Here is a 12,771-nt window from a genome sequence, read left to right as displayed (position 1 = left end):
AGTGGGATAATTGTGCCTCAGTGAATTTGCAAGACTGGGGTCAAGTGCTCTCATGTCAGATTTAGCAGCCATCAACTGAAGTAATACTTGCTCTTTTTTAAAGTGAATGGTAAAAAGCAGTGAGGTTTTTAAAACTACCTTAAATCTCCACATAATTGTCAATCAATTAAATAAGCTGATGTTTTTGGCAAAAAGAAAACACCAAACTCAGGATGCACCTCTACATTTACATACACACTCACAGAGTTTCAAAAGCAATTCAAAACCAATGTTAGCTCCAACAAAACTGCATACATTTAAAAGGTAACATCTGACATGCAAGTACACCAATGGCTGATCTGTATACACCACCAAGGTAGTACATGCATGATAAGTAGTACTTACACCCTTCAGGGAAATACTGCATAAAACATGACAAGAGGCTTTGAAACCCATGAAAGGAGGAGAAGAGAAAGAGATGCTTAACTTTTGTATCTGTGTTGATTGCATTAAAAGCTTATGGCAAAGCATCCAGCAGCAGCATAAAACTGCCTAAACACACATATTTTCCAATCAAAAAGACCAGGCAAAGTTCAAGATGTGATATTTGCAATATATATGGAGCAGCAAATTAAATGATTCTCCTTCCAACTATTTCAGATTTTATGCTTTTGGATAGCACTTTTGGATAAAGATTCTTGTAATGTGTAGACAGTGAAATCCTAGTGTGCAGTCTAGTGGCAGACTCTGCATGAAGTTCAGTGGAACCAGGATTTTAACTACAAAATTCTGTCAGCTTCTGTAATTCTGCATATGCGTTCTTCAGCTTTGAAGCCAGTGTTTGCCATTACAGGGATATACAACCCTTCACTTATCTAAGACTTGTTATACAAGGATGTTGGCTGTCTCTGGTAGAAATGGATTTTTTTTTTCCAATTGAATGAACACATTTCTAATGAGTCATAACCTAAAAAAGTACATTCAAAAAAGTGATGTGAGTAGTTTTACTACTACTCATTACCTGGAAAGCTGTACTATCTTCAGTGCAGTCACAATAACAATCACTTCTTACATATCCTTAAAGGAAAGTCCATAATGTTTGATGAAATTATCAGACTCCTTTTCTTGAGAGTTCAGGAGACAGCTGGGTTATACAAAACATGTCTTAATTTATTTACCAGTTTTTAGTGCTAATCAGGGAGTACTGCAAAAGGTGAATACTATTACTCGGCTTCACAGTTTCACATAAATTGCAACCATGAATATGTGATCAGTTGTCATATGGAAAAATAAACCCTGCTATCCCTGCATCAGTGATGATGGAAAGATGTTTACAACCTTCATTATTTCATTTTTAAAGCTCTTTAGAAGGTTTCTGAAAGTTTCTAGAAAGTTGTCAAGAGGAGATAGTTATTCAATCGTATTAGGTGAAGGGTCTATAAAGTATGCTAATGCTTGCTTCCTTAAATGTAACTATACATACATAACAGCATATGATATTGTGGAAAATGTTTGTGTGTAGTGTCTTACAGAGTAAACCTTGCCTGGAGGTATGCTAGGGAAGAGTAGGTCTGTAACTTTATTTCCATGTGAAATGTCCATTCAGGGGAAAAAAATGTCTGCATCAGAGCAAAAGACAGTTTAGATGATAAATTTTATTAGCTCAGTTTAGTGATAGCTCTGCTGTACTCTCACCATGTCAGGGTTTCTCCTTAGTTTCTCTGTCATTTCACCTAATCTTTGCCTTTACTAGTTTCTAGGGCAGTACAAAATTAGTATTTCTGTCTTGTAAGACCACAGCATTTTGAGCAAAAAAGAGATCTTGTAAACTGGGTCTCCCTACTAAGTCTCTAAGTATAGGTTTTTATTTTTCTTTCTGCAATTAATTTGTATGTTTTGTTTTGTTTTTCTGTAAATATTGTCATTTTGTGTAATTTTAAAGTCTGGTTTGGATTTACAAGCATGTAATGTCTTCAGTATCCTTCAGAGAATTTGAATTGTGTTCTGTGATTGCTGCTGCAGAAGGACAAAATCACAACATCTCTGTTCTTTGAATAGCACCATTATCACTCTGTGTTAATGAAATGATTTCAGTATTACAACAAATGAGGTTTTGAAATTCATTCAGTATTAAAGGGAATTGGACTGTAATTAGAGCATATTTCAAAAAGAATAAAAGGATCCATGATATGTGCTTAGCTCTTAAAGCACGTAATCCTATATTAATTGTGCTTTGGGCACATCTGCCCTCATGTGAAAGGAACTTTGACAGTGAAGACAAAAATGTTCTAATGTTGTGAAAGCCAAACAGCTCCTCCATCAGGCTGCCAGTGCAAGAGGAGTGCTACTGGAGAGCACACACACAAAAGCAAGCAATGACGTGTCCTAATGTTCTTTATAGGTTGTTGAGGATTCAGCCTAATGTTATCACATTGTCTTCTTGCTGTTCAGATTGAATCTTTGTTAATTTTTTTCCATGTTTGGGCTGGGGAAGACCATAGAGGTATTTAGATACCATAATCTGAAATTGATTAGTCCTAGGTTTTCTCTGTGTGTGTTGTGCTACAAACAAGAAAACGTGAAACCATTGACTGCATCATGGACTGTGGCACTGACAGAAGGTGCCTGGCATGATGTAACAGGAGAGCTCTGCTGACTTTTCTGGAGAGGAAGGTGTACGACACAGTCAGATGCAGTTCAGGCCTCACACATACAAAGGGATATTTAGTTCAACTTTCAGCAGAGAGATCTCTGAGGTGATAAAAAATGAGAGAGCTTCTTCTATAATTAATTTGAAGAAGAACTTTGTCCTATCTGGCAAACTTTGTGCCCATGAAGGGTTGGTTGGACTTCAATTTTGCTGAACCTACACACCGTAGACTGTAGGTAGCAGAGTTCAAAGTAGGGATCGTGGATGTGGTTGTGTACTTGAAATCAAGTACGTGAGGTTTTCCCAACTCCAGTTTGGAGAGCTGGGCCAGTTTCAGTATTTAACTGTCACCATCCCATTTGTTTCATGGTCAGATGAACTACCTTTTGCCAACAATAATCTGCCTTTCTACATTGAGTTGTTAAAGAAAGCAGTTTGCCATCTGAAGTTCCTGGGCTGCTCTCAAACCTCTCTTCTCTGCAGAGCTGCTTAATGGGCTTTGTGGAAATGACGTGATGCTCCATAGGACTGCTGAGCTGTGGATGTGGGTGAATTTAAGTGCTCAGCTGGGCAGAAATGGGCAGAAAGCCTCATCAGGGAGCTGGGAATTTGCACCAACACAGCATACTCAAGCAAGACTTACTTTTCTCCCTATCTTGTGGTGGTTTTGAGTATGTCATTAATTACCACCTTTCTTTCTTTGCAGCCTGTTCCAGCACTACTGCTACTCTCGAGGTGGCATGCGCCACACATCCTACACTTGCATCTGTGGCAGGTAGGTCAGAAGTTTATATTGAGTTGTTGCGGTCTTTGTGGTCAGTTTCCCACTGGGTATTTGTAAAATTGTTCCTTTTAGGCACAAGGTGTGCTTGTCAGCACAAGCAGCATTAGTTTTGAACTATTTCCCCTGGAAAAGCCAAAGAAAGGTGGCTAGCACTGTGCCTTAAAGAAACAACTCGCTTACATGTTCTGCTACACTCAAAGAGATTCCCCCATGACTGATACTATTGCCTAGATCATGTTCATGCTCATATCTGTGCTGCAATTGGCCTTTTTATTAAGTAACATTATGGAGCAAGGCTTTAGAGCTATTATGGATTGCTTAAAACTACTCCCTGAAATACATCTTAAGCATTCAGTATCATCCTCAAAATTCTTTGCCTCAAAGGTTAGGATGCAGTTAAACTGATATGTTTGGAGTTTGGAAATTTTTTGCTCTCTTGTTCTTGCCGAACAGTTAGCATTGTATTTGGGGAAGTATTATAAAACTCCTTCCTGCAGCTGTAGAAATGCACATCTTTAATTTGCAGAATTTAAAGAGACTGGTATAGGATACATGTTGAGGGATATCCGTGTGCTTTGTGGAGAGGTTAATCTTATTTAGTCTATGGAATTAATATAATCAGTGATATATGACAGTTAGAGGAGACATATATCTTGGTGTATATGTTCCACTTTTAGCTCTGCTGCTACTCACAAACATTTGCCCTCCACTGAAGTCACGTACACTTACAAAAAACCACTTTTTACATTAATGATATTAATGTTATATTGCTTTAGAGGCAATAAGAACAATTAGTGTCTTCGCTTCTTTCTGCTGTTTACTCAACTGCTTATTTGTAAATGCAGTTTTCCAATTTATATGCAAAATTTCACTCGGAGATTGAGTAGTTTTATGGCAAATTGTGTATCTAAATTGTCTGAAAAGTTTCCTGGTTTAAGTACCATTGTATAACTTAAGAATTAACATCCCATTGAAATGACACTCCATTTCTATGGTATTGTCACAGGCTGTGATGGTAAAATCAAATTATCTCTATGTTCGGTTTTTCACATTCACTTACAGTAAATCAGAACCTGTGCTGTAGGATATGGTTTGAGTGCTAGAGAACATCAATGGTTTTACTAAACCTATAGAAACATGTAATGTATGCTGTGTAATAGGTCCTTGTGACTCCACGAGTTCAGACTGAACTCTCCACAGGACTGAAAAATCCAGGACTTGTGTAGCATGAATAGGGGAACCCAGGAGGAGGAAACCCCCAGAACCATTCATGCTCAGTTTTGTTGTTTTCCTCGCAACTAGAACTGTAATAGTTCAACAGAATCTTTCCTTTTTAGATTACAGGCCTGATAATAATTTTCACAGAAGAGAATCGTGCTTTTAAATAAAAGTCAACTTTGTTATTCAGATTTTAGAAATGATGCTCACTCAGCTGGAAATCCGGAGTAATCAATGCTATATTTCAGTACAGAAATAAATCACTTGGCACACATTGAATGCATGTATTTGTTGCTGTCTCCATTCAGAGTTACACTTTCTGAAGATGGTAAAAGAATATTTGGCATGACCTAATATGTTTTATGTATTCATTTGCATATATTCACTCTCCAATCAGCTGAGAGAAGAAATACACATATTATTAGTATTGCAGGTGTGCGTGTAGTGAGATTAGTCTTGCAGTTAGTGATGCTTTCAAACACTGTCAACTTGTAAGTGGTCTGGAGCACAGACAGGATGTAGGTGCAATTAAATGAGAATGGTAGTATTTGATAAACATACTTGGGTATTTACCACTAATCTATAATGGGTTGACTTCTGAGTAGTGTTCAAATGCTAATGAATTATTCATTGCAGTGTCTTAAGTGTACCAAGCTACCGATTTTACTAAGGGGCAAACAAAGGTTAAGTTACACACACAGTGTGTCTTCGTGACTTTGGGATTGATGGCATCCACTGGTAACCAGGTGCAAAGTTTACAGCTGGAGTGAGGTGGAGGCATCAGCATCTCTGCAACTGCCACAAAAGCTATGATGAGCTGCTACTTGATACTGCAGCATCTTAAACTTAGGTTCAGGTCTTCTTGACAGATGTCTCCAGGCAAATGACAGCTCTCAACAGAAGATACAGGGGTAAAGAATAACATAGTGCAGTAAAATATCTTCCGTTGTCTGAGGATCACCATAAGTAAAGTTTTTTGGGTAAGATTAGGGTACTTGTTAAATCTGGTTTTCTTTCTTTTCAGTATTTTTTAAGGTTTCATCTCTTAGATGGATCTGCTGTTTTAGTTAATAGTCCATTGTTTTTTCTTAATGTAGAGTTAATAGCTACACTTTTTGTAATGCTCGATGCTCAGTTTAGTCTTGTTCTTAAAATATTGCTGACATTCTACCTCTTTTTCTTCTAATCATTTGTTTTCAGGGTGTTTCCTGATCTAAAATGTATTTTGGGGACATTTTTGTTCCTTTCCTAGTTCTACTGTTTACATTCTCAGTGGTGTTAATTTGCAGCTTTTCCACAGTTTCACACAAGTCTTGCTGTAACGAATACATCTTTGGCATCAGTTAGAGGCAAATTATTAAAGGAGTAAAAGTAGATACTTGGAAGTCTCAGAGAATTTTTCAGACAGGCTGCCTGAAGGTGAACATTGGCATCCTCATTTGAGGTAGTTTTCAGAGGTGTTGACCTCCAGGAAGGCAGTGGAGCAGGCCATGGTCTGCACCTCCCCGCAGTGCTTCATTTTAAACACCGACTTTGCCGCTGTGAGACCTTGGAACTGTTGCTTCTTGGGAAGAAAAGAAAAAGCTTCTACAGGAAGGTTCATTTGCTTTGCCAGTTGCTGGGGGGTTTGTTTACATTGTTTTGAAGATTTGTTATTAATAATTTCTTGCATTTACTTTGTGAGTACGTGTCACTTCTGTGACATTGCTTCTAAAGCATCTTTCTTGCCTTCATCTCAGAATGGTGGCAAAGATGCTTCCTGTGAGGAGGATTAGACTTGCACCTCTTGGCAGGAACAGGCTGCAGGTGTGTCTACATCAGTGTATTGAGTTGGTAGTGCATTTCTGAAACAAGATCTCCCACTTGTCCCCAGCTGTGGGACTTTGCTCAGAGCCGGGACCAGTCCTGCAGTATACATACTGAATTTCATTGGGATGAAAAATAGCTGGGAGAGCTTTCAGGAGCAGGTCAAGTGGGTCTTGGTTGCTAGTGGGTGTTCAGCCAAGGGGATATGCCCTGAGCTAGTCTCAAGTGAGCAGACTTTCTCGCCTCAATCACATCAGACAGACAAAAACCTGAAATGCGTATGGTGTGCCTGTCTGGTCGCTAGCACCAACTGTGCTCCCTGTGGTATAATCCCATTTACTAGACAGAGCCAAGATGTGTGTGACAGATAAGAAGCCTCAAATGCCTAGAAAGATTGTGTGCTGCTGAATGCTTCACTGGTGGTACTGAAAACCAGGGTTTTTTTAATGCATCTTCCCTAACAGTTGGTGCCAAGTCTTACAGAAATATTTTGTAAACTAAAACCTTTGCATTAAAATGTGCAAAATAAATTGCTCATCTTTGTATTTGCAATGTCTATTGTTGAAAGCATTTGCACTGTGCTCATATTTGAACATAGGACTTGTTTATGCAGCTGGTGTGGTATATGGCACTGAGAGTGCTAGCATATGATAATAAGTAAACAAGCTATCTGCAAATACATTAGCATGGAGTCTTGCCCTTAAGCTTCATGACATTTTTTTAAGCTGATCATAAATATATGCATATGCTATTTCATTTTCTTGCTTTATCCTCATTTTTAAGAGGGAGATAAGGAATCATATCTGCAGCTAAAATCCTGACAAACTGCCATGGAGTACACGTGTGTGAGTGTATGGCAGGTGCTGGAGTATTTTTATTTTTTCTTGTGTTTTTCCGTAAACACTAAACGTGTGAATTCACGGTGTCATTCATAGCACCAGGGTCATTCCAGTTGCTCTCAAGAGCTGCCCCCTTCCCCCCCTCCCAAATAGTAGCCTTCCACCTGGGACACAGTTCTTCAGGCAGGAAATGATCACTGTCTCTGCTTGTCAGGCTGATGCCTCCTACCTCTGCCTCTTGGACTGTCTCCTCTGCTGTCACCTGCACGTGAAAATAGACGACTGAAGTGGGAGAACTCATTTCCCACTGTTGTCGCCTGGCACAGAAGGACCTTTTCTTTTGATTCCAGTCCATTGCCTATTATAGATCTTTCTTTTCAGATAGAGCAAACTAAGTTTGATAGTGTCCTGGCATGGAAAGCTGGAATTGTGGTCAGAAAGAACTATTCTAACTATGCCTTGGAGACAGGACATCTCAGAAGGAAGTTCATGTCTATCTTTATCTTGTGTGCAAGTTTTATGGGGCCATTTTTAGTTATCTGCACAACAATGTAGGTTCCCAAGTCAGACATCCAGGAAGTAAAAAGCTTCCAGCTAGCAGCTGATTGTAAAACTCTGCTTAAGCCATTGGACCAGCATTACAAAACACATTTGTTGCAGCCTTAGTCCTGTGGGGTGTGTATTGTTGTCAGAAATACACTTTGTATGAGCAAATCATTCCCATGACTCTGAAACATTGTCCTTCACTGCCTTATTAAACAGTGATTCTAATGTGAAAACTCATTGCTTTCAAATTCTTCATGTGATCCAACCCTTTAGATTGAGAGCTTTCAGAACCTTAAGGTTCTGAATGTAGCATCTACATTCTCCTCCATAGTTGTTGATTATAGAGTTGTTTTGTCTGAATGACCAATGATCTATGAAATATCCAGTTGATCACAAGTACTTAGTGTATCTTGAAGGTAATGATTTTTTGGATATGGTATATGTTTACTGTTTTTGTAATTGCACATATTGGAAGTCTAATATGAGAATTATGTCAGATGGTGGGTTTACTGCAGATACAAGAAAAAAATCATTGAAATGGAGCCTCAGATTTCTTTCACCTAAGATAGAAAGCTGTTCTACTATCACAACTTGAAAGAGTCAAATTTGAGCAGGATGACCAATACAGTTTTGATGAAAGATGAGATACAAACTGGCAAGTCAGCTGGAGGGGTCAAAGAGATGCCACAGTAATACTGTCTCAGCACATGTATTTTCAGATATGGTATAATTCTTGTAGCTTTTTGAAGAGAAAAAGAGAGTGCATCTATCTGAGGAGAACAGTGAAAGAAAAACAGGCAGAGTTTGTAAGATTTTTTAACAGTCTTTTAACTGATGTTTGATAGACCTAGGGGAAAATCGGTAGACAAGAAAGGACACCAAGGCCAGATATAGGTCACTGAATGGATCATGGAGCTTCAGAAGTACAGAACAAGGGTCTGTCGTTCTCTGGGGATGTTTTATTCCTGTCAATCAGCAGTTTAGTCTAAAAGGTTTCCAGGAATAAAAACCTTTTCTTTGTAATGTGATTTTTTTTTTTTTTAGGAAGAGGCAAGAAAGGAGTGCCTGTTGTCATGCCTGGTGTTGCTGCTGACATTGTGAGCTGTGAATGCTCCCCAGGCAGCTCGCAGGGTATCTGCTCCAGCAAAGATCACACGTAGCTGTGCTAGAGATGAACTGGAGCTGTTTACTTGGACAGATTCATTTTTCCAGTCCCAGTGACTCCCAGAGTGTTCCAAATCTGTCAGATTTTACTCCAGTGGAAGTTAGCTTTTTATACCTCAGAATATTTAACCACAAATAGAGAAATATATCACTTAGTAATTAGAAAAATACAGAAGGTAATAAATGGGTATAGGCTGAAAAATTACTCTTGCATAATTGCTTCCTTAACACTGTCATGGATGTGGGAAATATTTATCTGAACTGTGCCAAGTTCCTTCTACAGAAAGGTCATATCTTACAGCCAAAGTAGAAAAATGTCTATTCCATACCCATTTTTACTGATCAAGCTGCAGGGTAGGCTATTACAGCTCGTGCCAGAGCAGGGCCTATGGCAGTTCTCGCAGACTGCAAAATTTGGTGTGTGATCTGTGAATACATCGATGTTTACCATGTTCTTTCTCATGTTGTGTGTGCTAATATTTCTTCTTTCATTAATTATGCTTTATTTTCCTTTTGCCTGTCAGTGGGGAGAACTCTTCTGTTTTGCACTATGGCCATGCTGGAGCACCAAATGATAAGACCATTGAAGACGGAGACTTGTGGTAAGTAAAGGGTTAGAGTTGGTTTGAAATTTTTATTATACTACTGCTGTTTCTGCACATGCACTGTTTACAATCTTAGAGTTAATTAGTAAAATGATGGCTGCAGAGTGATGGAAGTCTAAATCTTCAAAATAGCATGTAATTTTGCATGCCAGACTAGTCTGGCTTCTTCCAAAGATGTTGTTTACTGACATCTTCAGTTGAAAGGGAAAAGACATTTTTTTTCAAATGCTTCTGTACCAGAGGCACTTAGAATTTAGTTTAAGAAATAACTGTATTCTGAGTACAAGGACAGTTGCAGAAATTGACATCTGAGTTTGCTCAGATCCAAACATCAGCTCTGATGGTGGGGTGTTGGCTACTTTTTAAAGTGTTGCATCAGATTGCAGTATGGATTAGGTCTTCCAAATGTTTATGAACACCCAGACACCCCAGCCTGAAACTGGTTTTTTGTACATGTGAGGAGATCAAACTCATTTCCATTCAGGTTAGGGCAAGGTGCTTCTAGTTCTCTATTATATTTTTCTTTTATATGCCAATGCTAAACTCTAAGCAAAATAACAGAGTTACAAATGCCGTAAGTTTTTCTCTACTTGCATTACATGTGCATATGCTTTGCAGTGTCACTGCAGGTGAAAGCAGGGTGAATGAAGGCACCAACTGCATTGCTATGAGTTTCAAGACAAACCTAACATTGCAGAATACAGCTTTTATACTTCACCTTCCAAGACTTTGGTCAAAAAGCTTGCTTTTACAAACACAGAAGTAGTTTTGGAGGAGTTAACCACTGATGTTCAGTGGAGGATAGACATTGGATTACTTTTGCAGCATGGGAAAAAAGTGTGCAGGTATGTTTTTTAATAGTTGAATGTAAACGTGGAGAGAAGCAAATTACTATTATCATAGATAAGCTTAAAAGCTATTATGGAAAACAAATTGAATCTCAGAAGTAAAAAAATATGCCTTGGCTAATGTTCTGGGCACATCTGTAGATGCTACAGAATTAACTCACTGAATTACAGGTAGGTAATTTCTTTTTAATAGTTCAAAAACTTTTTTAAAAGCTTCTTGTATAAACATGTATTATCTTCATCTGTGACAAATTGCTTACTAAACCTCTCAAATACTAAGGTTAATTTATTGCAAGGCAATGGCTTTGGCTGATGATCATATTGTGTTTAAGTAGATAACGTCAGGTTTTTTTGAGCAGGCAGGACTCACCAACTGATACTCTGTTGGCTCTGGCATTAGATTAAATTTTCAAAACTAGTGTGTAGCCTACAGGAAATGTCAGCATATGTTACTGAGAGAAGATACACCACAATGTATCATGATGGCCTGTATTTATAGTTAAGGCCTTTAAATGGTGAGGGGGATAGTAATACTGGGAGCCCTTAAGGTAAAGGGTATATATAAGACTTTTTTACTTACAATCACCGAGAACAGTTTAGTGGGTGGCTGAAGTCTTTCCCATACCCTGAGAGAACATACCAGGATTCTGTGCAAACTTGGGTTTCCTGCTGTATATATAAAAAAGATAATGTTTTAAAAATACCTCAATGTCAGAAAAGCATAGTCTATCAAGTATGTTAATCACTTAAGCATTTAAGAACTGCTGTAACTGCACCCCACTTTGTAACCATCTCAACAAAGAGAACAAGATTTAACTTAGTTGGAAATATCCTCTTGCTGAAACAATCCAGTTGCATCATCATCTTGATGAGCTTTAGTTTGTCAGGTGCCAAGTGACTTTAGCAAATAAGTGCTTCATGTGCACAAGCCCCATCCCGGGCTTCAACCTCTGCCCTTTCCTCTGCCACTGGCAGATACTCACCTACAAGTCAGACTTTGCTGCACATGATTTTCTTAGTATTTTTCTCAAGTGAGAGTAAAGGAATTATTAAAAAACTGCAATTTCCTTTGTGTAAAGATGATTTAAAAATACACTCATTTTCCACTGTTAAAAATAGTGCTCTGGAAAAAATCTTGAGCTAGGATACTTCAGCAGCATACAAATTACAACCAGACACTACCTGGGTGGTTTTACTGTATGCTTTTACCAATTCCTAAACGAGGTGTAGGCGCGTGTGTCTGCATACAGAGCGGGTTATTAAAATGACAGGATGCTGATTTGTATGTAGACGTTAGTGTTTGGATATTTGGCTCGCAATTAAGCTTTTTAATAGCTACTGGGAGCCCTCTGTTGGATACTCCTAGGAAGCCCTGAACTTAGGGAAAAAATGACTTTCCTTTAGGTAAAAAATAGGTAGAAGAGTTTTAAGGGTTATTTCTGCTTCTTGACAGTATTTTGGTATAAATCTAGTTTAGTGGTTCCTATACTTGTATGTAATAGAATCGGAAGATTGGGTACTTGGTATGGTTTTTATTAAATTATTCAGTAGAATTTCATGTCTTTTCTTAACATTATTTAGTGGATATGAATAACATTCACGAGTTTTGCAGAAATGTGCTGTTCAGGTTTTTTATGCACGAAGCAGTGCAGTGCTGTAAATGTCAGTAAATAAGTCAACAAAGCACCCAAATATTAGAAAAAATGCATTTGGAAGACTAATGCTTTGCTTCTGTGAAATGCTCGAGTGTATGCATTGTTTGCTTTTTTAAAAATATATGGCACAAGGATTTGGTGGTATCAGCAGATCACAGGCAAGAAATACTTGTGCCTTTGTGGTTTTGTTTTATTTTTAAGACTGTTATGCTGACTTCTCCTTCAAAAATTGTGCCAGGTACAGAACAGCCTGGTTTTATGATGTTCATTTTTTAAAATTAATCTGCATCAAATGGGTTTATTGCTTCTGTAAGAAACTGATAGGGAATTACATCTCAGATATTGCATTATAATCCACATTTTTACAGGTACAACTTCTGCACTAAAAGATCTCAGTGCAAGACAAGGACTGTAAAGAGAATTTCTAACACTTCTTGTTAATGTAGACTGCCCTGCTAAGTAGGGCTGTCATTGTCAGTCTATTAAATATTTAAAAAAAACAGCTAACTAACACATAGCTATTACAATTGACATAGAAATCTGTATTTTTAGGGAAGTATAGATATTCAGTAGGTACATACACTTAACTGATACTGATATTTGTGCTGTTTTTGTCTGGGTTATTTCACTTCACAGTAGCTAGTATGGAGCCGTGGTTTGGATTTGTGCTGCAGACA

At 38.1% G+C, this 12,771-nt stretch overlaps 1 protein-coding gene across 1 annotated transcript in view; it reads left to right on the top strand.

The window, feature by feature from the left end:
- Positions 1–12,771, top strand: part of PEPD (peptidase D) — a 134,663-nt gene that overhangs the window by 71,819 nt on the left and 50,073 nt on the right. Inside the window, exons 10-11 of the mRNA XM_062007912.1 lie at positions 3,336–3,404; positions 9,511–9,588. Of these exons, the coding sequence (XP_061863896.1) occupies positions 3,336–3,404; positions 9,511–9,588 (147 nt within the window). The remainder of the gene's footprint in view (positions 1–3,335; positions 3,405–9,510; positions 9,589–12,771) is intronic.

This window comes from Colius striatus, chromosome 14 (genome assembly GCF_028858725.1).
Source record: "Colius striatus isolate bColStr4 chromosome 14, bColStr4.1.hap1, whole genome shotgun sequence".
Taxonomy (NCBI): domain Eukaryota; kingdom Metazoa; phylum Chordata; class Aves; order Coliiformes; family Coliidae; genus Colius; species Colius striatus.
The sequence above is the reverse complement of the archived record's forward strand: the minus strand, read 5'-3'. Positions and strand labels throughout refer to the sequence as shown.